Source organism: Populus trichocarpa, chromosome 2 (genome assembly GCF_000002775.5).
Source record: "Populus trichocarpa isolate Nisqually-1 chromosome 2, P.trichocarpa_v4.1, whole genome shotgun sequence".
Classification (NCBI taxonomy): domain Eukaryota; kingdom Viridiplantae; phylum Streptophyta; class Magnoliopsida; order Malpighiales; family Salicaceae; genus Populus; species Populus trichocarpa.
Genome location: NC_037286.2, coordinates 7,431,779 through 7,458,866, shown reverse-complemented (window position 1 = coordinate 7,458,866; position 27,088 = coordinate 7,431,779). Strand labels below are relative to the sequence as shown.

Below are 27,088 nucleotides of genomic sequence, written 5' to 3'. Positions count from 1 at the left end.
CTAGCGTTGCTAGCTAGAATCCAGATAATTAGATATTACCTTACCAAAACTAGCCAATCCCGCTTCCCTTGGATGCCTGTCGATTAAGTTAATCCATCTGGGGTGAAATCCATATTCATTAAACAAGGTTAGGTTGTTTTTTATTGAGGTTGATAGTTTTATTTAATATATTTTTAGTATTTTTTAATTTTTATTAACATGGATAATTATTTGATTAAATAAAAAAATATTCTAAAAAATAAAGTTGTTAAATACAATTGAATAAATAACTCGTATTGAAAGACCAAATATTTTAATTTTTATTTTTTAATCTGACTTAATTAATTAGATATGTATATAGATATTTTGATTTATAAATTGAGTTATTTTATATAAAAAATACATTATAAAATATTCATATTTATTTTTTTAATAAAAAAATTATCCGCCTGTAACAAAATATGGGCCCAATAACTAGTCTTAGCTATATGTCATATGTGTTCATAGAAGTGGTTTAATTGGAGATTTTTTGTCCTTATATATTTATCATAAATAGTAGTTGCTAAATTGAAAACTTCTTTACAATTAGATCATTGCATGTCAAAAAGTTCACTTTAATTAAACTTATAATCTGTACATTAGTCAAATAAATAAAAAGATAGATAATATAATGATAATATGTAAAAATAATTTAAATGAGTTAATGTTCGGAATTAAGGTTTGAGTTTCTATATATTAAAAATAAACGGATCATAAACGTAAATGGGCAAAATATTTCCAATACCCATTCCCATATTCATTTGCCACCTTTACCTCCATGTGTCCTCAAGCCTATACAATCCATGCCCAGATGCCCTTTCACTTGATTGCCAACCATATCAAACATATATCAGCAAATTTACTAACCATGAAACCTTTTCTTATTTATACATCCAACAAACTCTCTCCCTAGCTCAAAAGCAAATAAGAACCTAGATTACATTGCATTTTTTCCCTTTCGATGGGGAGTGTTGACACAGATAGTGAACGTAATCAAGCCTTGTATCTCCAAGATCAACATGATCAAGAAAACAAGAACGATCTTGCATCAAGAATCTGGGTTGAAACAAAGAAGCTATGGCAAACTGCAGGGCCTGCCATCTTCAGTCTTATGGCCATGTTCTCCATGAACATGATCACTCAATCTTTTGCTGGTCATCTTGGTGGTGTTGAGCTCGCTGCTATCTCCATATCGAATACCGTTATTGTTGGCTTCAATTATGGACTCCTGGTGCGATATTATTTGATTTTCATTTTCTATCTCCAAAACTAACCAACTTCTTTTCTATTTTTCTTTTTTCCATTATATGCTCTAATAGGGGATGTTTTCGCATTTTAGTTAGGAATGGCAAGTGCTTTAGAGACACTTTGTGGGCAAGCTTTTGGGGCTGAAAGATACCATATGTTGGGCATCTACATGCAAAGATCTTGGGTTGTTCTGTTCTTGTGTTGTTTCTTGCTTTTGCCATTTTACGTTTTTGCCACTCCACTTCTCAAACGTCTAGGTCAGGCTGATGAAGTGGCAAAGATGGCGGGAGCGGTGGCTTTATGGTTGATACCTTTGCACTTTAGCTTTGCATTTCTGTTCCCATTGCGGACGTTCTTGCAGAGCCAGCTAAAGAATCAAGTGACTGCCTGGGTTTCCTTGGTGAGCTTGGGGATCAATGCCTTGACAAGTTGGCTCTTCATTTACGAGCTCGATTTCGGAGTTGTTGGCGTGGCTATTGCTTTGGATATATCCTGGTGGGCTTTAACACTTGGGTTATTCGTTTATTGTTCTTGTGGTCGGTGCCCTTCTACTTGGACTGGGTTTTCCGTCCAAGCCTTTTCTGGGCTATGGGAATTTGTCAAGCTCTCTGTTGCTTCTGGGGTCATGCTCTGGTATGTAGTCCTGTCTCCTCCAAATTCCCTTAATTCTTGCCGAATACCTTAATCAGAATGATTTTTTTTTTCTTTCAAAAAATATCTTCCAAATCTTGATACGGTTATAATTTGATAATCTTTTTTTTTAAGAAAAAAAAAACACAGTGATCTACATATCGATTCTTGTTGAGCAAGGTCAATTACATGGAGCCTTATGTTTTGAGGGGTAGTCAAAATGGTTGGTGCGTGTTTGTATCCAGCTAAAAAAGTGAAGATCACTAATTCATCAGGTGGATATAGTTCGTGAACTGAAGCAACAAATTTCTTTTTTTACCCATTTATAATCCATATTTGAGCAAAATATCATATACGAAGGCAAATAATATTGTTATTTTGTTTTTCCACGCTCTACCAAGAACGTTAACTAAGCAGCGAATTTAATACAGTTAAACCATGAATTTACATCTAGCTCTTATTTGCTGCAGCTTGGAGAATTGGTACTATAGAATACTTATAATAATGACTGGGCACTTGAAAAACTCGACACTTGCTGTGGATGCTCTCTCAGTTTGGTAAGAGACGGTTTTTCCTTTGCTGTCTTTGCAGTTGTTATTAGCTCGCGATTCTGTAAGCCTTGCTTTAACCAAGGATTGAAAATTTGCAGCATGGGTACTATTGGGTGGGAACTCATGATTCCCCTGGCCTTCTATGCAGCTGCGGGGTACTATTTTGAACCTCTTTTTCTTACCTGTAATATCCTAGAACACATTGTGTAGTCAGTATGTGTGGCGGCATGGCCATGTTAGTGTTTTAATTCGAGTTCAAATAATGTCACTACCTTATCGAGAAGTTGTCCATAAATCTTACGAGATAGAATCAGAAGTCCATTCCTGTAAACACTTTGAATACATTTCAACTCCCAAATCAGGCATTTAGAGCTGCTTTGGTTGGTTATATAATCTAGTAGCTAGCTATTCTTGATCTTACACTCAAAGAAATCTATCATCAATTTTGCAGCGTGAGAGTGTCCAATGAATTAGGAGCTGGGAATAGTAAAGCAGCAAAATTTGCAACAATGGTTTCAGTGGCACAAACAACTATAACTGGACTTGTGTTGTGCGTGCTTATCATGCTATTGAAGAACAAGATTGCTTTGGCATTCACTTCTGACGCTGATGTTATCCATGAGGTTGATAGCCTCTCGCCCCTCTTAGCCATTAGTATTCTCCTTAATAATGTTCAACCGGTTCTGTCAGGTGATTTCGAGCTTCCAGTTAATTAATTATAACTTAACAATATTCAATAATAATAATAAAAAAAAACTGTTAATTCTGTGCTATCGCTATAGAGGAGCTGGTTGTCCCTTCCGATTTCCTCTCTATCCATTAAAAGAAACCGTCTTCGCCGTGACAGGAGTGGCCGTAGGATCAGGGTCGCAAACAAAGATCGCGTATGTAAATCTTGGCTGCTACTACATTATTGGGCTCCCTCTTGGATTTCTTATGGGATGGGTCTTCAAGTTGGGTATTAAGGTAAGTTTCCATAGTTGGGATCTCTTTTACTTCCATGACTTTTCCTTTCGTCTATTCTGCAGGAGATAATAGCTAGCAGAACATAGAGTAAACTACTTTTCCGATTGACAATTGGGGTTTGGAGAAAAAACAATCGACATTTTTACAAGATAACGGCCAATAAAAAAAGAGTTTTCTAATTTTTATTTTTTTTTGATGTACCAGGGCATCTGGTGCGGGATGATTCTTGGCGGAACTTTTACTCAAACTGTTACCTTGGCCATCATAACGATGAAATTTAACTGGGATAAAGAGGTAGAATTTTATATTGATGACTGATGCTGTACAAGTTCAACATGAATTCATATGATCTTTTACTCGCAAGTTTTGAAGAAATTTATTTGCAGGCTGAAAAGGCTCGGAATCGCGTGGACAAATGGTCAAAACCCAGGCCAACGGGATGATTGCAGCCCAAACGGATGCGCTCGTTGTTATGTTAATTATCAAATACAAATTGTAATATTAATTATCGAAGAAAAATTGAATGATTATGGTGTTTTCTTCTACACTGCAGCTCGATGTTGGATGGGAAATTGTTCATCTACAATGCTTTTGGCTTCTTTTTTTCATCCTATTTTATATATATAAAAAGGTTTTCGAAGAGAAAAAACCGGAGGCTTCTTATTTTATTTTTATTTTCTTAATAATTTTAAAAACAACTTGACCGAGCTTCCCTAGCCTAGAACGAATGGGCCCAGCTCTTTTAGCCTAGGCGTCCTGAAGAAGGCAGCTGGGCACAATTTGAATTAAAGTTAATAATTTTTTTCAATTTTTTTATTGTGTTATCATAGCATAGTTTTATAATCTAGATTATAAGTTTGATAAGTTAATCTAAGTTGATTGAGATTATTTTTTTAATTGATTTTTTTTAATTTTATCTTTTAATATTGAGTTTATTGAAAACTAAACTTTATAATTTGTTTTGATTTTTATTATAGGGTTATTATGATCTCATGATTTGGTATGCAGATTGAAAGGTTAACAAAAATATTTTTTTAAAGCAGACTTACAACATCGTGCACGAGTCTATATGCTAATTAAAAAAAAACTAAAGGAGATGGAGAAATTATTATGCAAGACATGTATTTATCTACGTGTAGTGTAACACCAGTGGGTGGTTGCGCTATATTTTACTAACAAGACATGTTAATTCTCACCTCCTGTCCGGTCCTCTCTCTTCTGCTTCCTCTCTTGAGCAGTTGGGCCTTTGGACCAGACCAGTAGTTTGTCAAGCTACTGTCTTTGTTGTTACGCCTCTGGCCCAAGACAATTAACTGGACAGCATTGCTCATTTTTATTTTATTTTTACCCTGGGCCTTTTAGCCGATCAGCAACAATGCCTTTTTTTTATAAAAAAAAAAAAACTTAAATACTGATTGGTCATGGAAATTTTCATATGAAAAGGAGTGGAAAGAAGTTTAACCTTTTTCAAGGAAGTATAATCCAATTATTAATAAAGGATATTTCATTAAACTTCGACTGTTGGATTTATCTTAAATCAATGGCTGAAAATTTATGTAAAATATTTTATTTTATGTTGAAAGTTATTGAAAAAGTGCCACACTTTCACCTGTATTTGTACTAACTAGGCAAATTAACTTATGTAAAAAAGATTTGTTCAAGAGTTAACCTTTGTTTGTAAACTTTAGTCGATTCAACCTAATCGGATTTAATTGCCTCTGATTGCAAACTTAACACCGGTTAACAATTGGAAAAATCTTTAGAAATATTTGTTTTTAGAAAAAAATTGGTTTTTTTTGAAAATATTTCTAGAACAAAAATATTAGTATTTTGAAACATAGTTTTTAAAAAATTAAGATTTCCAACGATTCTAGGTCTTTAAAATTTTTGGGAAATAAAAAATATTTAAAAAAAAACTTAAAACTTTTAAGAATTTAAAGAATAAAAAATTTCACAATGCCCAGATAAAAATTTGAAACCTTAAAATTGTGAAAACAAATAGAAAATTGTAATATTTTAAATGTTTAAGAGTAATATTGAGTCATCATATGATACTTTTGAGAAAAAAATATAAAACATTATCAAATATTTTAATGGCTGAGCATTTTTCAAAAATATTTTTTATTTAAGAAAATTAGATGTTTAATGTCTGGAAAGGTATCAAAAGTTTTTGGTTTTTGAAAAATAAATTATTTTTTTCTTATTTTTTTTTAATTTTTTTATGATCGAGTATCTTCGGATTATTTTGTTCATTAAAATTTTTTAAATTATTTTTAAAAAAATATTCAAGAGAAATATTAAAAAATCTCAACGTAAGCAAGAAATGAAACGATGGAACGAGCGAAGTTTATTGATGGGCTGAGGAGCAAAGAAATCCGTCCATTCTCTTTAGAATTTGGGTGTCTAAGCCGCCAACAGTCCATGCTTGACATCCCCAGCCCATTTCTAAGCTCATAGCATCCCGTGCCTATCATCATTTAGCCCAATTAATAGAATAGATAATCAAGCTAAATAAAATAAACTAAATCAGGCCTGGATATAACAAAAGGGTGTCTAAAATTTGTTTCGGCTTGACTGAAAGAGATGCGGTGGTGGGTGAGGGGTTCACTTGACCCCGCCCTCACTTGATTTTTTAAAGTTTTTATCTTATTTTAAGGAGTCCTAATTTTTATTTTGTGATATAGTATGTGGATTTTATCTTATGATTTGTAAAGTATTTTTATAATTTTATGCATTGATTTAAAGTTTAAATTTTATTTTATAGTTTTATGATTTATGGATAAAGATATAGTTTTATTTTAAGCTTATTTTTTATTTTTTTAAAATAAAAAAATCCGGTTAGGTACCTGCCATGGAGAAATTCCTCCACCTTTACAGGAATTTAAATAAACAAGATTGTAACCTAGTTGAAAAAATCCCACTTAAATCAAATCAATTATTATTCTTTAAATGTGATTGAAACACGGTGTGAATAATATTATTTTAAATTTTAAATTTTTTTATTAATATATTTTTAAATTAAAAAAACTTTAAACCACAAACACAGCTATCATTCCAACCAACAAATTCTTTGTAGGAATTTCTCCTTCATCCTCGAGCTATAGTGTATGAAAAGCATCGTTTGCTTTATATTTTTTAAAGGCACTTTAGCAATTTTACTATATTAAAAAAAGCAAAAAAACCAAGTTGTGCCTGGTTAATTGAATAATGACTAATGAGTCATTGGAAAAAACCAAATTACCCCTAACATTACATTAAAGCCATTCGATTTTTTGCAAGGGTAAAACAATAATTGTATTGAATCAATGGATAGTAAATTAAGTACATGTGCATAATAATTGAATCTGCTTTCCATTTTAGCTTTTTATTTTTATTTTTTTGGTTATCGTCCAACATGTGAGTGGTCCAAGAGATTGTTACGTGTCTACTAGCATGAGGAGTTCTTATTGTCTTCGACAGCAGGAAAGTAAATATAGCTTTAAATTTAAGTGGAGGTTTTTTTTTTTTTTTTTTTTTTAATGATATGGCATTGACGACCACCTCTATACTTGTAATCAAATCAAAATCCGACACAAGTTTATAGTCGATCTAAAAGTATTTGAGGTTGTTGTTATAACTAAAATAAAATTTTAATATAAAGTTTTAGATCTAAAAGTATTTATTTTAAGGTATGTAAATTAGTATTGAATTCATTTTGAGAGAAGGAGTTGATTTTTTATTTTATTTACATGAAATGTAACTTTTTATTTAAGCTAGCTTTTAAAAATAAGAATATCTTCTAAACCAAAACATAACCTTGGTGGTGGATTTTTAACCCTCGAGTGTATAGTTTTTAGACTAGGCCCGGTCTAAGGGTCGGGTTCTGGATTTTGACCGGATCAGCCGGGTCAATTCTTTTTTTTAATCAAAACGACTTCGTTTTAATAAAAAAGATCAACGAGTTGCAACCGGGTTTTTGACCGGGTTACCGGGTCATACCGGGTTTTTTTTTATCCTATTTTTTCTTCAACCTCGCCCGGTTCCAGTCTCGGGTCGGCCCGCCGGGCCGGGCCGGGCCGGATTTCAAAACTACACTCGAGTGGTTTTTAATTATTTGTTAAAGCCTTTAGCTTATTCCTCTTCTAGATTAATATAACTTTTCTCTCATCTGATTTTAAATTAATACTCTAGAATTAGTGGTCCCAAAAGATTTTTACTTGTTTTCTTAATCAAAGATGTGGTTCGATACCATAGTTGCCCATAACTTCCTTGTTTATTTTTTTACTTTGAAATAGGTTTTTGTTGTGACAATCTGACATATTAATATAAAGAAAAGTAAATATTCAAAATAGGAAAGTAGGGTATAAGGCCTCGGTGCATGAGGTTCTGAGAATTGGGTTGGAGTTTGCTTTTCGCAAACCTTTTTTTGACTTAAATTTGAATTTATTATAAAATAATTTTTTTAGTTTTTAAATTTATTTTAGTCCATTAGTTTTTTCAGCCCTTGCCCTTGAATGAACAGTTTGAACAATAACCTTTCACTTTCACTTGCTAAACAATTTATTTTCAAAGGAAAACAACCGAATAATTTTTTTTTAAAAAAAGTAAATCTAGTTTTTAAGGCACAAACCTATTATGTTGTTATTCTTCCACCTATCCTATTTTTCTTTATATAAAGGTTATTTATACACTTATATTTAGACATACACTTTAATTTAAAAGCTAGCCAAGCTAGGCACTGAGCTCAATAAATATATAGGTCTGGTGAGCTACTAGACACAACATCATTGGATTCAACTAGACATTGAGCCCAAGCAAATAAAAGTCTAGAGAGTTTTCAGATCCAGTAATTTCAGGTTCAGTCAGGCGTTAATCCTAAACATATATGAGTTTGGTAAGCTGTCAGACCTATCACCCTCAGGCTCAGCTAAACGCTGAGCCCGAGTACAAGAGACTTTAGCAATCTTATCATGATCCATATTGGATCATAAGACTATGATGAGTCAAAGATATTTCTCCTCTTTGTTACATAAAGAGATGTTTTAATACTATCATAAAAGGATGACTTTTTATTGCTCCCCTCCATAAGAATGATGAGTTATAAAGATCCATTGTGTCCTTAAAAGGAGCGGGTTTGCAATCACTTTATTTTGAATATGTTTTTTTAAACATTTATATTTTTAGAGTCTATCTCTCTAAAAGATAAACTTAAACATCATAGAGTTTTTAAATTTATAAAAAAAAACTTTTTATAAGCACCAACCATCAATTATATTGGTTTAATAGACATTAGATACCGGGCTACCAGTCATCTTGAGCAATAAAAATAAATAAAATTATTAAAATTAAGAGCTTAAGTGATGATGCGCAACACATAAGTCTTGATGGTAAACTGCTAGGATATTTTGAAACCTTATCAGTAGCATGGGCTCCAGTCTAATACTACCTAGTACACTACTTGAGCAATGTCTTCAAGTTCCATTACTGTTCAAATATATCGAGTGGGTCATACAATCGCTAAATTGAAGAAGGAAAAGAATAAAGTTAGTGTTAACTTGCAATTATTAGAGTTAAGACTTCAACGTCAAATTCGCTAGTGCTTTAATGACATGATATATATATATCTGCATTAGGCTTACTCAAACTAAGATTCTTAATTTCAACTCAATAAAACAAAATGTTCTCCGGACAATATCCAATCTTCTGTTCAGAAAGCGAAAACAAGAAAAGAAAAGGGATAAATACCTATTCATGGGGTAAAGCTATACATTATTGTCAAGCAAGGACGAAGGAGAAGCTGCGTATTTCACATCACAAGAACGACAATGAATCCAAGTTTTTATCCTTTTCAGTATGAATTATGGAGCTACGATTGCCAGACTCAGCCCATTAGCGTGTGTTTTTACTTTCCACCCCCATGTGTTAGCCTATTATTGACGTGGCTCGCTTCCATTGGTGTAAGCGGCCAATTTCAATGAATATGGTCTCAGCTTATAAATATTGTATGCAAACCCGGTCATGAGAATCTAATTCTAAAGGTTGGCATCGAGTGTATTTAACGATGGAGTATTATGAAACAAACAATAAACAGGTTCCCGGGATTTCAGGTCCCTATGTCTCCGCGTTTCCTCGATTTAGTCAACAATCTTAGTTTCTGAAGCGGCTACGGTGACTATAATAATATGTTAATAGTTTTTTTTTAAAATATATATATTTTAAAAATAATTTTTAATATTAATATGTTAAAACGATATGAAAATATCTAAAAAATAATTAATTTTAAACAATTTATTTTTTAAAATTTAGCTATTTAATCATACCAGACCTCTCAGATCCCTGGCGTGACACTACATAATAGCACACTTGATTAATACATTAGCTGACTAGTTGATGGCTACAATTTTTGACAGCATGCATAGCGCTCACACATGCTACGATTATAATTAAGTAGGTTCGTACCATTATAGGTTAGTGTAGGCGATGGGTTGTGAGATTAAGCCTAGATTAGACATTGCTGGGTGCAATTCCATCAGTATCGTAGGAGACAAAGCCTGGATTAGACACGAAAGGTTGTGGTTTAGTTCTGTCATCATCATTGACGATTCACTCTATCTGTTAAAATACATATTTTATTCACTCTCGTGTATCACAACTAAAATTCTTGGAAAAGCTTTCCAGGTTCCTTGTACTGTTTACAAAAAAAAAAATTTCCTTTCAATTCAGCCATTTTTTTTTTTAATTTTATTATTGAATTTTTTAATATTCATCTGGGTTATCTTTAAACTAATAAAATAAATCACGTCAAAATAACTTTTATATATTTTAAATAGTGAAGTTGATATTTTTCTTCTTATTAATTTCATTATTTTTTCCCTCAATTTCAATTTTAAACTTTTTTTACAAGTTAATTGGGTTGTCTTTTAATCAGTTAAGTCGACTAGATCACATTTAAATAATTTCTGTATAATTTTAATTTTAAACCTAGGTTGGACAAAAAGTTAGGTTGGGATGATTTTTTTTTGTATCAATTTTATTGTCTTTTCTATTAATTTTATCTTTAGACTCTTTTACTAGTCAACTAATTTGCTTTTGAACCAACCAAATCGAATAAGGTATATTAAAAAAACTCCTAAATCTCATGGAAACGATTGGATTTTAATTTATAAATGAAGTTTAATCTATTTTCTAAAAAATAAATAAAACTAAATTTATTTAAATAAAAGCTAATTAATAACTAAATCTAAATATTAGATCAAACAACAAATCATGAACTACAAGAAATAAAATAGGCATGCACACAAAGCAACAAAAAAAAATGAAACTAGCCTACCAACAAAAGGATGCTAATTAATTAAAAAATATGAATAAATTAAATTACACTTATTTAAGTGCAGATTAAATAATATAACAGAAGAAGGAGATAATAGTAAGAGTTATACCCTTTATCGTTGAAACAAAAATTTCTCATCAATTGATGCAAACAATATATGCAAATTACCGCCTAAGATTCAACTATCATATTACACTTCAACACTAAGCTTAAGTAATTTTTTTTAAAAAAGCTGATTCATTTTCTCTTTTAACATAAAAACTAGAATAACCATATAAATAGAGAAAAATAATTAAGAAAGGATACTTTCTTGTCATTAATCTTTAATAAATCAACAAAAGCATCTCTATATAGGCATAATAAGAGAATAAGAGTTTCTAGTTTTTAATGTGGGGGTATATATAGGCTAGTGTTTGTATAGGTCTTGGAGGAGAAAAAAAATAATTTCTTATTAATATAGGATAATTAAAGTTTTATGGTTGGATTTTGTTTTTTTTTATTTTTTTGCCAACTCATTGAGGATTTTTTGATATTAATTTCTTATTCATTCATAATAGGTTTTAGATTTTTAATATTCCATGTTATAATACTTATGTTGGAGAATAATTTTCAATAAAGTCTTAATCCTAATTAATTAGATTTCAAATATGACCAAACCATGTCTAAAAGTTAATTTTTTTTAACAATCCCCCACATGAATGAAAATTGACTAATTGAAATACGAAGACATATAGAACCATAGAGAAAGAGTGAATTATGAGGTCACTATAATATGATAAATAACTTTTTTCTTTGAATATTTCTTAGTGGAGTATTATAAGATTTACTCGGGTTATTAGTGGGCATAATATCTTGAATTACTCATCATTTTATGCAAACCAAGCCAATAATACTCGTCTAGTTCCCCTTCTTAGAGTTTTCTTTAGTTCTCACGATTATGTTCATTTTATCCTCAAAGAATGTCTAGTTTTATATTATGTTTATTTTATCCTCAAAGAATGTCTAGTTTTATAAGTACCTTAGAGAATTTATTTTTAAAAAAAATTCTCATAAAAGCGACCATATTTATCAATCATATAAGTAATTTCTTATTAAGAGTAATACTTCACAAGGTAAGCTAAGGTATGAGAGTCATTAAGAGCTAACGGCGGAACCAAGAGGGGTCGGAGCCTCTACAATGAAACATTTTTTTCCAACTTCCTTCAACAAATTATATTTCTAGCCCTGAAATTAAAATAAAAAATTGAAATTTGCCCCTTAATTTGACCCCCCAAAACTAAAATTCTAGATCTGACTCTGTTAATAGCACAATTTACCCTTATTATACTACAACTAACACCCTTATTCATCATAGAAATAAGTTGAAAATTATTATGTTTTAGAGCTATTAAAAGTGTTATATAACTTAATTTTATATTAAAATCTAAATTTTGGGATCGTCAATCAACTTGGTTGAGATACTTTTTTATCTTTAAATGCTTTAAGTTCATTCATCTCGATTAATTATACACGAGCTATCTTGTTAAATCATAATTTTTTTTTTTGAACCTGCATTGTCAATATATTTTTCTTAAAAAAGCGGGCGAAGCAACGAAATTGCAACTTGGATGGATAAACAGTGGCCTAGGGAAACCTACCCTTAACTTGAGGGCATGGTTTTTAATAGGGGTAAGAGTGCGATGAGTTTAGGTACGTTTCCATGGAGACTGAGAAAAAGTTAATTGTAGAAAGAGGAGTTTTATAAAGACAATAAGGGCTAAAACTTCGGGAAGAAATGAAAAAGAAATATTGGAATGTACAACGAGGACTGCATGAGAAATAGAGAACAATGGGATAATTAATGTTTCACCAGCGTACCAATATTAGGCGACATGTGTAACAGCTCTTATAATCAACATAAAACGACAATAGATTGTTACAATTTGAACAGTTGAAGAATCATCTCTAGATTAGCCCAGATCTTTCAAGTTGTAAATATTTCAAATTTGAATAATTGAATTCTAGTTTATTTATTGAGTTAGAAGTCTAGGTAATGTCATGTTGAGTCTTGATAAACTTTCAATTTAGTCATTGTGCTCGAATATGCCTAGAAAAATGTTTTTCTTTCTTTTAATTTGTAGTTCTTGATTTCCCGATTCAATAAATTATCCATTATCGATTTCATTCATTTCATCCCTATTAGTTACATAATTAATTGTTACAAGGTCACCATTAGAAACAATTATTTTTATTTAATTAATGTATTTTTATTTTGTTAGTAGCGTGCCACAATAATTATTAACATCCGTATAAAAATTATTCTTAATACATGTAAGCATATATCAAAATAATTCATATATTATTGTAGTTTAAAATCTTTAATAATAAATCTTACTATGTATTTGTCAATGGGTATATCAAAACCTCCACCTTCATAAACCTAGATGGTCATCACTTTGGTCCGTGAAACCTTTATGAGTTCTTTTTCTTTTTTTTTTTCTTTTACACTACAGAAAATACATGCGACATCTCATAGATTGTTTTCCGAAACACCGGGACTTATGACGGTATAACTACGTACAGAAGGAGAAGGGACTACCCAAAAAAAGTAGCGACTTTCTTATTTATGCAAACTAAATCCTTGAGATCTGCATTCATCGCAGATCTTGGTATTCAATGATTTGGTGACATTGAGTCATATGGTTTTTTTTTTTTTAAATAAGTCCTTGATTCTAATACAGATTTAGTCCTCCGATCGATTCAATTTGTTGCCAACTTTAATTAAAATTAATGGTCAAATTTTGACCGAAATTCAACAACCAGTGCATGTCACACGTGCTTGTTTAGCTAATGATTTTTACGTCAAAAGAAATCTCGAACAAAGACCCAATACGATTAAATTATTGAATCACAGGAGCCTTCGATGCTGGAGAACTTGTCGATTTATCAATTTATCTCCACCAAAACTATTTTGGAAATGATTCGAATCCAAGCATGAAATATTGGGTCGACGCAACTTCATAAAGATGTGAAACCCTTCAAACCAAACTTGATGCCTCAAAATAGCGCTCTAGCAAAAACATGATCTTCGTGCTATAATTTTACCCGATGAGTCACAGCATTAATTTGATTTTGGTTACCGTATAGTGAAAGAGCTGTTTTTTTTTCCTCGATGAATAAAAAAAGCATAATCTTTCTATTGTTCTCCCTCTCTTTCTCCAGGGAAAGGAAACAAAAACACACGTAAGCATATTGGAGTGATTAATTAATTGAAAAGCGATTCACTAGCATATGATTTGTCCTGAGTGTATTTGAATAATTATGCTACAATTAAATTCGTACAACATAAATTACTAAATTAAGGGAATGGGTGAGAAACTGCTAGATGGTAGCGTAATGTGACACTCAGAGCAGTAGGCTGATGGGTATTTCTCGATTTTTTAACAGGAATTTGGTACCTTTCAAAGAGATCTCAAGGAAGAAAATAAGTGAATTAGAGGTATTAAAATAGCCAGTTGATTTTTTTATTAAGCATACATTTCGACAAGGAATCTCATAAACTACATTTTTGGTGATACATTCAAAGGAATGCCAGTTCGATAAGGATTGTTTTTATTTTTTCCCTTTTCTATTCTTCCATTGATAATTGTTTAATTAAAGAGGGCAGTGTATAGCACCTATGGCATGGAATCACATTTCTCTAAACACCAAATAAAATAACGTTGTGGGGCAATTTATGCTCTATGGGATAGAACCCAAGAAAGAAGAGAGGAAACCCTAGAGAATGTCTTATTGACTTGTGATTAATATTACTAATGTCATTAACATTAAAGGCATCAGTAAATAAGGTTAATTTATGTTGGGAGTTGGGAAGTGTAATAAGGAAGCGGCAAGAGAACAACGAGGGCTTTCATTGGGAAAGTAGACACATAGTCTTGACTGTAGATGATCACGGAGCATGGCTCTTTGTTGGGTCACATGGTAAAATTGTCCTCCTTCTCTCTCTCTTTCCCCTGTAGATCTTTCTCGGAATCTCTGGGTTATTATCAGCTTTTCGACATATTCTCCTTTCCATGACCAAGTGTCCGACCACATTATTGCCAAATGAATCTATCGTCACATCTATTTAGGCACATCCTTTTATTTATTGTTAGAAACTAATGCATCCTATTGAAACTTTGAAAGGACCAAGCAAGCCTTTTAACGTATTGCAAGGAACAGTGGTGTCAAAGAAGACGACTCATGCCGCCCTTAATTAGGAAAATAATGTTCCCTTCTCACAAAATGGGATATACCTTTTGGACCCACCTTTTTTTCTTATCAAAATCCTCTCCTTTCGTTACCTTCGTCTATATTTACTTTTTTGGGATGTGTATGCAGCAGTAAGGTAGTCTGGTTTTTTTCTTTTTCACTAGTAGTGTGTGTTCCATGTTAATTTTCAGGAAACAGTATTTACAATCTCCAAGAACCAAGAGAATCTCTCTTCTCTCTCGTTTAGTGAGGGGTTCAAATTGCCATCTCACGTGCAGAACGCTGTAGCTTTTGTTAGTTAATTAAACATCCCTAAAGTACCATGGCTTTCTCCTACGGGGAGAAAGATAAAAAGGCGAGTTCGTTTGTCCTTTGGTATATAGACGTCCTTCGGGTTTGTGCATGTTATGTTCCTTTGGGTTTCTTCAAACGGAACGCCACTTTTATACTATAATTCTTCCTCCTTTTAAGCCCTCTCTACTCATAAGACTCCTCCCAGCTTGTACACAGTACACTAGCTAGCTTGTGGGTCTTTACCCCTAATCCTCTTTTCATGTTTGTCTGCCTCTTGGAGTGAGGAAAAAGAGAGAGAGAGAGAGATTATTAGAAAACACAAAAGGTCCGTCTGTTTCCGCGTTTGAGAGAGAGTAAGTAGACATGGAACTAGAGGCAATTGTGTACTCTCAAGATCCATTTACTTATGGCTGCAAGGATTCTTACTCCTTGGCAGGAGGAGGAGCTTGGGGCTATGATTTTGATCAGTTGCAAGAAGATGATAAAGCTTTTCTTGGGATTCTTGAAAATAACAACATGGAGCAACAAGGTCTCCATGCAAGCTGGGATTCATCATCACTTTCATTGATGCAACAAGAAAAAGAATGGGATCACAATTCCTCTTCACCCGGGACTTGCAATGTTGATCAATCTCTCCAAGGAATACTGTTTCCTGCAATAATGGAACCTGCACCAGTGACAACAACAAACAGGAGAAAACGGAGACGCACCAAGAGCTCCAAGAATAAAGAAGAAATTGAGAGCCAGAGAATGACTCACATTGCTGTTGAACGCAACCGTAGAAAACAGATGAATGAGTATCTTGCTGTGCTTAGGTCTTTGATGCCTCCTTCTTATGTTCAAAGAGTATGTACCTACACACGCCTTGCTTATCAAACCCCCCTTTTCAACTGTGCATATTAAAACTTGAATTATATTTTACCTATTTTCAAAATTCAATGTTAAAAAAGAATTCCATATCCCCACTTATATGGAAATAAATTTTTCATGGAAGTTCACCGGAGCTTATTATACAGTTAACCATCTATTGATTAATCGGTCATCTTGATCGGATTTGTACTAATTCATTAGAAGTAAATTTTTTCAAACATATTTTAATAAATTTAATTACATTAATTTGTTCTTCTTAGGGTGACCAAGCATCGATAATTGGAGGTGCCATTAACTTCGTGAAGGAGCTAGAGCAGCTCTTGCAGACCATGGGAACTAATAAAAAGAACAAGCAACAACCCGACGATAATGGTTTCCCTTCACGGCTATTTGCTGAGTTCTTCACCTTCCCACAGTATTCGACTCGTGCATCTCAGCCTTCGGTAACGGCAGATGAATCAGTGGCTGATCAGAACCAGCGGGCTTTAGGGGACATAGAAGTGACAATGGTGGAGAGCCATGCCAATCTCAAAATTCTATCAAAGAAACGGCCAGGACAGCTCTTGAAGTTGATGGTGGGGTTGCAAAACCTAAGGCTCAGTATTCTTCACCTCAATGTCACCACTGTTGATCAAATGGTTCTCTATTCAGTTAGTGTCAAGGTTAGTGAATTTTTTAGTCAAATCAGTCAATTTTTCTTTATTGAGCAATTTTATATCACTTTTTTTTGCCTCTCCTTTTAAGCCAATAATAGAACCTTAAAATTAAACACCAATTAATTGGAAAGGTTGATATTAATTATGATCATCTACTATTACACATTTACTGTACAGTATTCGATTTTTTTTTTTTAATTTTTCATTGGGTATGAATGTATTGGGACAGGTTGAAGAAGGATGTCATCTGAATACAGTGGATGAGATTGCAGCTGCTGTTAATCACATGCTATACAGGATTGAAGAAGCAACTGCTTTCAGCTGAGATTTGTAAACCTAATTTGTATACCTGTTCTGCAGTTAGGGTTGTTAATTTGCCTCTCGTAATGGATTTTGCTGGTTTAATTTTCCCTCCATTTTAATTTCTCCAAGATAATTTTATATAACCGCGACCGAGTGTTAATAATATTAATAATTACAATTACAACAAAGAAATGGAATAATAGTCATTCTTCGATCTATGTTTTGAATCAATGTCCAATCAAATTAATTTGTTACCTTTTGTGTCATACTCTATACCGCAATGAAAATCAAATTGAGGTAAAAGTAGATTAGAAGTCTTCGTTTATGTCATCTAGTTTATAATAACTAGAAATCTAATTTGTTTTTAGAAATTCTTAGGTAAATAGTTGATTCTAGTAAATACTTGATTATACTAAAAAGAACAACGTTATTAATCCTATGAAAATGAGACGGGACATAGGCCTGATTACAAGGTCTAATATTTACTTGGAAAATATGGGCGTTAAATCCGAGAAGATGGAAAATGACAAATTAAACTTTAAACATATTTCTTGAATTATCACACTCGATAAATCTTTTGGGGTCATGTTGACCCCACCTAAATTTCCTTATCATGATGGATAATATCCTAAAGAAAATATTCTAAAAATATGTACATATTGACATTAATAAATAAAAGTACTTACAACTAAAAATAAGATTCATTATTTTTAGAAAATAAATGTCATTACAAGAGCGATAACGATTTATTATATGAAAAAAAATAAATCAAAAGAGAATCTTCAACTCACAAACCGAATTCATTTATAATTATTTTTAAAATAAAAATTTGAAAACAAATTATTTTTTTTACATTTTAAAGGACAAGTCCTGTTAAATAATCATACTGTCTATAATTTTTTTTTTTAAATAGTATTGTCATCCAATTGACAAAACCCATTGAGTGATTATATTGTCAATGATCAACTCTTTGATAAAAACCTAAGGTAATTTTTTTTCACACAGATAAAAATATATCATACCTATTAAAAAGATATTTAGCATCTCAAATTACAAATCACACTTAATCATATCAAACACGAGAATCAAATGTGGACCAATGCATACTTTCCACATAATTAATTAAATCATCACAAAATCAATAAAAGTATCCTAAACACAAATATAGATCAATAAATCAACACACATATAATCAACAAAATATCACCCTAATTATCATTATAAATGTATACATAAAATCAATTCACATATCAATATCACAAAACAAATAAATTGCTTTTAGATTTGAAATAAACCTTTTAAAACTATAGGAAACGAGTTGGGACATGTAGAAGTAGAGTCATTCATAAAGCGACATAACTTTGTAATAATAAGTACCCTAATAAGTGACGAAGATGATTATTAAATCATTTTAATTTGGTTATATCCTAAGAACCCAACCATGAAAGAGTATGTGAAATTTTTAGCAACGTTATCCATAAGTACATTAATATAAGGTAACAAAAAAAAACTATCTTTAGGGCTTGCTCTGTTCAAGTCTTTAACGTCCACACACACCCTGACTTTCCCACCTTTCTTTGAAGCTGCAATAATATTTGATACTGATTAGGGGCACCCGATCATTTCTAAGAATTTTGCTTTTCATTGTTTGAGCACCTTATCTTTTACCTTTTTAGAATTTCTAGCTTTATTCTTCTTAGTTTTGGTTAGTCTAGGGAGCTTCTCCTTTGTATTTTCTAAATCAGCTGGCCAATCTAGGTCTTATGAATTGATGATATAGATAAGTCTAGGAAAGGTATTGTGAATGAGCAAAATATCCATCTTCTTCTTTTTATTAGGATCTCTCCCTTCAATTTGAGCTATTTTCTATTTTTTTTTGCATCGCTGCCCTCTACTATTCCTTTTAACTGGGTTTGAAACCTATGCCATAGTTTATCATGATACATCATACCTTATGATGAACTTCGCAGCTATTTTAACAACATTGGTTATAGATGTCTTTTTATTTATTTATATACAATAAATTTACATATATACTCCCAGGTTTAAAAAAATATTATAAAATATGATAAAAAATCTACCAAGATTTTTTATACATATATTTATCAAGGTAACAAAGGTATTGCTATCTTTTTAAATTCATTAAATATTATTTTAATTTTTTTAAAAATATTAGCATGTGGGAGGCGTCTGTGTATTTTGGGGGGCGTATGTTGTGCCTCACTGTGATTGAAAATTTCCTTTCACCATGTTATTTAATTCGCCATCGCATCCTCTTTCGGTCAACTTTTTTCCTTTGTCTCTCCTATCTAAAAATACAACCTGGTCCACATTGTTATTGGTTTTTCAAATTTAGTCATTTGTCTTTTGATTTTGTGTTTTTATCCTTGTATCCTTTGTTAAAGTTTTTTTTTTTTTCAATTTAACCCTTCAATTTTTGTTTGTTACATATAATATTTTTCAATTTGATTCACCTTTTTCATTTCTCTTTTTTTCTTGGCCCTTTTATTAAAGTTTTGATGGTTTGCAATTTCATCATTCAATCCATGTTTATGATTTTTATTTTTTCTAATTTGGTCTTCATTTTTTTATAATTTTTTCTTTTTGTTTAATTTCTTTTCTTTTCAATTTAACCCCCATTAAAAAAATTATTCTTGCCTTCTATTATATTTTTTATTTTAATTTTCACCCTTATTCCTTTAATTAATATTTATTTTTATTTTAAATCCTTTCGTGTACTTGTTTTTTTTTCATTTTTATCCTCAATATTAATCATCATTCGATATTTGATTTGTTGGGAATGAGTTTCACTATTTTTCTATGTATGGATGAGTTTCACTACTTTTCTATGTATGGTGTACTTCAAGTCTAATGACCTTGTTGAAAGTTGATATGGGTCGATGTCGTCCTTTAATTTGGCTTATTATGTTTTTTCTAATATTATTGTTTGACATTAGTTTTTTTAATATAGAAAAATGACTTTTAAAATTTTTTTTTATCAGATTATCTTAATCTTATAATCTGGATCATGAATTTTACAGGTTAACTCGAGTTGACTCTTTCATATTAACTAGGTTATATATATATATATATATCATGTTATCTTGAACTGACTCGAACCTGAGTTTTTTTTATTTAATTTTGTTCAATTAGGTATTTCAAAAGGTTTGTTTTTCTGGATTATTGTGTTCTTTTTTTCTTTCTAGATTTGTGCGTTTGTTATTATTGTCTGATTAAAATAAAATCTGCAAAATATGATTTTGGTAATTCGACATTGGTTTTACACGAAGAAAATTACAAACCCGCGATGTAGTGGGCCACATATCTAAGGATCAATCATAAAATGGACAAGGCATGTAGTACGTGGGTTTTCAACATATGCACGTTAGATCCACGTCCCATACTTGTCTTATACTGCCGAATGTCCATATTCGCACGGTGAAGAAATCCATTAGATTTTCGTTCTCACTTTAGGGGGAAAAGTAGCGCTCGAAAGGACTTACAGGGAGAAAGACGAGGCTAGCTACCGTGTAACTTCGTAAGAACCCAAGCTCTTTTTTTTTTCTTTTATGATCTGATGATTGGTGCTCTAGCTTTAAATATTTAAAATGCTTGTTGGCTATGTTGCAATGTTGATGTCAATATTCAGGGTCCCGCAATGGATGAAAGCCTCTTGTAACTACGTGATTATGGGAGAATATTGGAGACCATGCTTGCCATGAGATTATTAATAATTGGGTGCCATCGGGGATACTTTTAAATGACAAAAGTGCTACTTCCGGTGGGATCGAAGAAGTTTCGTGTATAAAATGATTGCCGATTAAAGAATCCTCAAGATTGTAAAACAATGGCGGCCACAAGAACAGGTACGATGTTCCCCCCATCATTACGACTGCATTTCTACGAAAGAGTAATAAAGCTTCTTGATACTGTTGGGATGCATACACTGCCTCCCTCTATTTTGGCTCTATCTGGCAATGTGCAAGGACCGGTGGGGCTAGCTGTGTCTTGAGAATTTCAATTTCAAAGGATTGAAGGGCAGGCAGGACTCACAATTGGGGCTAGTGGCTGCAGTTGAATTAAAATCTTACGAAACTTCAAATTATAGGTAAAATACATAGACAAAACCATGTTATGATGGATCTTGAATATCAATATATCTTATTTCAATAACATACCACACTGTTTAAATTATAGGAAATTAGTTATTAATTTTGTCAGAAATCCCACTTCAATTGTCCAACTCTTTTTTAGATTAGGACATATCAATCTAGTTTACAAGTATATCTACTAGATGTTAACATTAATTATTAATTTAATCTAACCGATCTTGAGGCTGCATGTAGGAGGCGGACCGTGGCTCTATTTCTTTGTATAATATATAGTTAAGTCAATCGACTTTGGGAAAAACAAAAGCATTTACAAATCCATTCACTAGCATATTGTTAAATTAGTACCTCTTTTACTTAAAAGGCTAAGAAAGTTCCAATTTGATGCAATAGTACGTGTCTTCCTCTTCCTCATAAACAAGAAGCCTCAAATCCCAGCTTGTCTTCATGAATTAAAATTAAAAATAAAAAATATTTTCTTTTCGCAAAGTTCTTATGATGTAGAAAGAACTTTACAATTTCTAGCTATCCTTGTTCGATTAGATGGTTAACCAATAATAACCGGCCCCGAAAAGGTAATTGAAAAGGCCGCAAATCTTTTTCGCCATGGATCGAAGCCCAGCAAAGGGTAGGCCCATTATTGTAGATTCCTTTCTTTTTTTTGTAGCGGGGACCAAAAACTTTTTAGCTTAATCAATAATTATTAATATTTATCATATAAGAGATAGATAGGCATAAAAAAAAAGAGAGAGAATTAAAAACCAAATTTTGAAAAGGATAAAAATATTGTTATAAAGTATTAGTATTGGTATTTACAGCTTGAGTTTCATAGAAATTTTAGATCATGAATAAGTTGCGAGCATTCTCTTGCACTTCGATTTTAGAAGACTCGTCTTCATTACCTTAGTTCGGAGCTTTGGATTCAAATATACAAAAGTGTGTTTAATTAAAAAATAAGAACTTGAAAACGCGGTTGATTTTTTTTTTTTTGAAATGTTCTTGTGATCATATATGGTAGTTGAAGCTTCAGCATCTTGCCGTGTGAAATGTTAAGTTTGACAAAAAGTTAGGTCTTGACTAATTGTCATTAATTAGCCAGCATTTGTTAGGCAAAATTGAAAGGTAGGATTTCGAACATCGCCTTCACCGTGAAGCTAAAGTCTGCCAAAGATTTTATGATCGGTGATGAGAAAGGAAAACTGGGAAATGACGTAAATCACATTTGCACTGTAAGCATAGCTGTGTAGGGAAGGTTTGGTGTTGAATATCCTAGCACATTAACAAATAGCTGTGATACATTGGAAGTGCATACCATTTTTCAAAATGTTACTATAAAGAGTGACTTTGATCTTGACTTTGGGTATAATTAATTAACAAAAGATTTGATATATAATACATTGCTTAATTTGTTGAGATTTATATTGGACTAACCCAAGTTTCTTTGACCATAAATAAAATCTTGTACACTGTTTTTTTAGCATCCAACTAGCCGGGAGATAGTAAAGGTTTAAATTATGATCACTTGTTTTTTGAGAGCTCGGAATCGTTAAGGAGGAAAAAGGGTAAGGAAAAATATAATTAAAAGACCACGCACATCTTAGACTTTAAGCCCTTTAGATCACCGAAATTTATTTTTCCATTTCAATTGAATTTGGAGGAGCTACACACATGCCTCGGAGATGCTCTATCTTAGGACGAGTTCGGTATGGCAAACTAAGACTGTGGTGAAGGGAAAAAAAACCACAGATTAAAAGTATAGGCTGATTAAATCTGGGCAATCCAGTTGTTTCGCGACTAATGTAATTAGTTGACAATGTGTCGTGGATGATAATGAAAGCTCATGGTGTTTACGGTGTTCAGATTGTCTGTGGATTTATTTTGTGATTCAGATGTGGTTTTTGAATTGTTGAATATGGGTGTTGTTATTGGATGCATATTTTGTTACCAAAAATAAATGAATTATCACTAATCGTTATTCTAGGTTAATAAGAAGCAGAAAATAAATCAATTAAAACATAATTTTATCATGTCCAAATCATAATTTTTCTAAATAATAATAATAACAATGTTTTTTTTTATTGTGAATCTAAATCAATGAATTCAAGTATGCCCTCAATAATACTTTTCTAAACTATTATTCCAGCTATTCAGTCAATCGTTTTCAAAAGATGAAGTGGCTTATGACGACAATATTATTTTTAAAACTAAATATAAATATTTTTAAAATTTTAATGATGATATTTATTTGTTCATATTCATTTGTTACTTGAAAGTGAATTTTATAGGTTCATGTTGACATGCGTGTGTGATGAATTTATCTTGTGTTTTTATTTTTAGAACATCTTTCTTTGATGTTATGGGTAAATTTGAACTGAATCAGATCAATCTCACATTGGTTCATTAAATATAAGTGGTAGATGTTGAATCCATTTTAATTAATATAATCTTGAAAAAACTTATCACTATCATTTATTCACCATCCTTTTAGATCCAACATTCATGTTGAAATAGTGAGGATATATCAAGTTTCTATAGGCACCGATTCTAAATCATTGTTTTGGATCATTGTGGTTTTTACCTTTAATAAAAACATAAATATATTATGTAAGTATATTAGACACGTTTATCATTAAAAAAAAATAACAATGATAGTTTAGATAAGTTATATATGACAATAACTATTTTTTATTATATAATTAACTCTTTATCTAAATTTTTTTAAAATTAGAGTTTTTTATTACTATCCCCTTTTATATTTTTATTCTTTTTACCTGTAGTTTACATAGAAATCACCTGTATTGATTTATAAGCATCTTTAATAAACTCTTCTTAAAGAACTATCCTACCATTCTATGGCTGCATATTTCTCACCTCAAATTTATGTTTTTATTTAAACGTATAATTGTACCTTAATGTCATAAATGGTCTATTCCTCAAGAACTCTCTTTTTGATATTGCTAGTTTCTTTGTGTAAGATGTATCTCAGCTTGAAACATCACTGTGATACTTGCAAACATCCATTATTGTCAAATAGACAGATTTAAAAGATTGCATACCGGATCTATCACCTCATCTCTTCAGAAACAAGAGTTACATCCCCTCAGGGATTTCTGATAAAAGTGGAACTACATAATGAGTTCTTGATGGTGGAAGTGATACCTTCTCCTTCAAGGCATCAGTTAAATCACAATTTTTGTGATATAGAAACTTATTCCAGTTTTGCTTCAGAACGTGAAACACTGAAGCAAGGTGCATAGCAACATATTAATATGTAAGTAGAGACATTTTCTAGCTCACCTCTTTATCTCCAAGAACCCCAACTTATTTGGAGTGCAAGAGAAATCTCCGTTTTGCAGATATCTCATATGAAAATACGTACCAAAAAAGAGCGAAGTCTTTGAATTTACAAGGGAAGAATTGGCTTCAGGCTTGGGTTTTGCCTCGAAGAGAAAAACCTTCCCCCACACGAGAATGATCTTTTCATGGAAACAGGACCTTTATGAAGACTTAGTGAAAAGGAAGAAGTACCAGTCAGTTTAAACACGCTTGAATACCCACCATCTCGCTTCAAAACCATATTTGATTTTCTTTCCTCATCAATGTCAATCTGATTAACCAGGTTCTTATGATCATTCAGGCCAATACACATAGTTGTAGCTCTCAAAGAATCCATTGAAGAAGACCTCCTCAGCAGCTTTATATCATTATCCTCAGCCTGGTGTTTATCAACGGAGCTACAAAGCACCTGGAGATCACCAATATCATTAGAATTTACTTCATCCTTCAAAGTTCTTTCCTCACCAACCTGCAGTATTTCACCTACCTCCTCTGTTCCAGCTCTGTTTTCACAAGGTTCGTTACTCTCTTGATTATTACCCAATCCACTATCAACATCCGAATTCTCCATCTGGGTACTGAAAGTTGGATTCAAGTTATCGTGGTTCTGACCCACCGAAATCAAGGGAGTGCTAGCTGGACCATTGATTATATGTGTACGACACAAAGGGCAATTAGTGTGAGACCTCAACCATGTATCGATACAAGAGATGTGAAAGGCGTGGTTGCACTTAGGCAATAGCCTAAGAGTTTCATCTTGTTGAAATTCACTCAAGCAAACTGAGCATTCAGTGCCTTCAATTAGTCCCTCTCCCTTCTTGTACTTGCAAACTGTGATTGAATTTATAATTGACTGTTGCAAGCCGATGGTGGTAATGAACCATATCGGGTGATCAACCCGGTTCTCATCAAGAAACTCTTCATCTGTATCATCTTCCTGAGCCTGGGGCTCCGTGTTATTCCTGGAACCACACCAACCAGAACAAGACTTGGCCACAATAACATAATAGCTAACAATAAGGAAGAAGCTGGCTAGCAAAGCAACTATGATGATCACATATGGTGATAAGTGATGTTCTTGGGGCAAGAACGGAGGTGGTGGGGGTGGGGGTAGCAAATAGTAGTCTGAGTAAGGATAGCAATTATAAGGACAAGCTGGGTCACAGAAGTCAGGGCAGTCTATAGTCTGGTTTGTTTCAGTTCCAATTGGGAACAGTTTTCTGTGTTTCATCGCCATTAAAGAAACTGTTAAAAGTGGAAGAAATTGAGAAGGAAAGTAAAGATAGATCTGCAACAATGTGTTTGTGTGAGGCTTAGTGGGTGAGCTTACTATCTTTTGTTTCAATCGGAAGAAAAGAAATTAACAAGGTTAAGAAACATGTCCTTTTCAATTTTTAATCAACAAGGTTACTGATGTGTTTGGTAGGTTTGGCTCCGAATCTAGAAGTTCCTTGTCGTTTGTCGTAGATAACTCTTATCTGGTTGTGTTTTTCTGTGCCTTGTATTTACTTGTATTTTCGCCCATTTTTAGACTTTCATAGTACATGTACAAGGAGACCAGACGCTACAACAGGCTGAAAACAAGTGAAAGAAGTTCGGTGCTGTGAATGTAGTCTTAGCATTCTCCTTCATCCGGTAATAAATATAACAATATGGCCTCTGTAGACTATCGAGACCACTATCAGCTGCTAACATTCTCATTACAAAAGCAAAAAGAAAAAAAGAGTACGTCTCGAGTAGAATATTAGCATTCTCATTACAGTACAGCATTGCTTGATGTTATCAGGCCATGCATAAAACAAGTTGAATCGAACTGTACCAATACAAACTAAACTTCCCTTTCCTGAGAACAAGTACTTCTCTTCTGATGGCCATCTTCTTTTCCCCTTATTTCTTATCTATTAGGTGCGCTCTAATATTTTTGGAGGCGTCCTGTTACTATTTTGGTAGCATGTCATTATCATTATTATTATAACATATCTTAGAGTTGGTGCAATCAATATCGTCCCTCGTAAGATATCCTTGGTGTCACAGCCGGATTAGTGAAGAGTCTATAGACAGTATAGACCTATGAAGTGAAATGGACCTCGTATCTGCCATGTCAGGTTTATATATATATAATTTATGGTCCCAATTCAATGGTGATAATGAAATCAATATATAAATCCGGGTTGTTGTAAATAATAGGTCATTTTAAGTTCCAGTCTCTAGTAGTAAGTAATATACACAAACTATTAATGAGGAATTTTTTAAATCTTGTTTGAAGAGAGAAATTGATGTACTTTAAAGTGTTAACTTTTTTTATATATATTTTAGGTGTTTTTTTATGCTTTGTTAAATCATTTTAATTCCCAACAATATAGTAATTGATTTTTTCAATAAGATTTGAAATTATTTTCAAATATCATTCCACATTAATAAAGAATTTCACAATCAACATTATTTGATAATAAATGAAATATTTTATTTAATTTATCTAAAGGTGATGAATCCTCTCTTGATTATTCAAATATATTTATATAATTTATGTTATATACAATATATGCCCGTTTATTACCTTGATTAGGA

General features: G+C 32.2%; 3 protein-coding genes across 4 annotated transcripts; 2 read left to right on the top strand and 1 right to left on the bottom strand.

Annotated features, from left to right (window-relative positions):
* The first annotated feature begins 979 nt into the window (after positions 1–979).
* LOC7461804 (protein DETOXIFICATION 27) lies at positions 980–3,943 on the top strand. The gene is made up of 8 exons (XM_002302289.4): positions 980–1,249; positions 1,358–1,899; positions 2,367–2,453; positions 2,546–2,602; positions 2,899–3,137; positions 3,295–3,413; positions 3,618–3,707; positions 3,800–3,943. The coding sequence occupies exons 1-8, from the start codon at positions 980–982 to the stop codon at positions 3,854–3,856; spliced, it is 1,461 nt and encodes a 486-aa protein (XP_002302325.3). The 3' UTR covers positions 3,857–3,943.
* An 11,145-nt stretch (positions 3,944–15,088) lies between these two features.
* LOC7467183 (transcription factor bHLH94) lies at positions 15,089–17,188 on the top strand. The gene is made up of 3 exons (XM_002302288.4): positions 15,089–16,092; positions 16,377–16,778; positions 17,002–17,188. The coding sequence occupies exons 1-3, from the start codon at positions 15,610–15,612 to the stop codon at positions 17,095–17,097; spliced, it is 981 nt and encodes a 326-aa protein (XP_002302324.2). The 5' UTR covers positions 15,089–15,609; the 3' UTR covers positions 17,098–17,188.
* A 7,035-nt stretch (positions 17,189–24,223) lies between these two features.
* LOC7461803 (RING-H2 finger protein ATL54) lies at positions 24,224–26,110 on the bottom strand. Of its 2 annotated transcripts, XM_024594276.2 has the most exons (2): positions 25,008–26,110; positions 24,224–24,929 (listed from the first exon to the last, which is right to left on the bottom strand). In XM_024594276.2, the coding sequence occupies exons 1-2, from the start codon at positions 25,755–25,757 to the stop codon at positions 24,588–24,590; spliced, it is 1,092 nt and encodes a 363-aa protein (XP_024450044.1). In that variant the 5' UTR covers positions 25,758–26,110; the 3' UTR covers positions 24,224–24,587. The 2 variants fall into 2 exon arrangements, with proteins under 2 accessions (XP_024450044.1, XP_002301077.1); XM_002301041.4 differs by having other exon boundaries at positions 24,224–26,081.
* Between the last annotated feature and the right edge of the window lie 978 nt (positions 26,111–27,088).

Coding starts and splice junctions, on each gene's coding strand:
- LOC7461804 (XM_002302289.4), top strand. CDS start 980: ATGGGGAGTGTTGACACAGATAGTGAACGTAATCAAGCCTTGTATCTC. Junction 1,250..1,357: donor GCTTCAATTATGGACTCCTG/GTGCGATATTAT, acceptor TTCGCATTTTAG/TTAGGAATGGCAAGTGCTTT. Junction 3,138..3,294: donor TGTTCAACCGGTTCTGTCAG/GTGATTTCGAGC, acceptor TCGCCGTGACAG/GAGTGGCCGTAGGATCAGGG.
- LOC7467183 (XM_002302288.4), top strand. CDS start 15,610: ATGGAACTAGAGGCAATTGTGTACTCTCAAGATCCATTTACTTATGGC. Junction 16,093..16,376: donor CTCCTTCTTATGTTCAAAGA/GTATGTACCTAC, acceptor TGTTCTTCTTAG/GGTGACCAAGCATCGATAAT. Junction 16,779..17,001: donor TCTATTCAGTTAGTGTCAAG/GTTAGTGAATTT, acceptor GTATTGGGACAG/GTTGAAGAAGGATGTCATCT.
- LOC7461803 (XM_002301041.4), bottom strand. CDS start 25,757: ATGGCGATGAAACACAGAAAACTGTTCCCAATTGGAACTGAAACAAAC.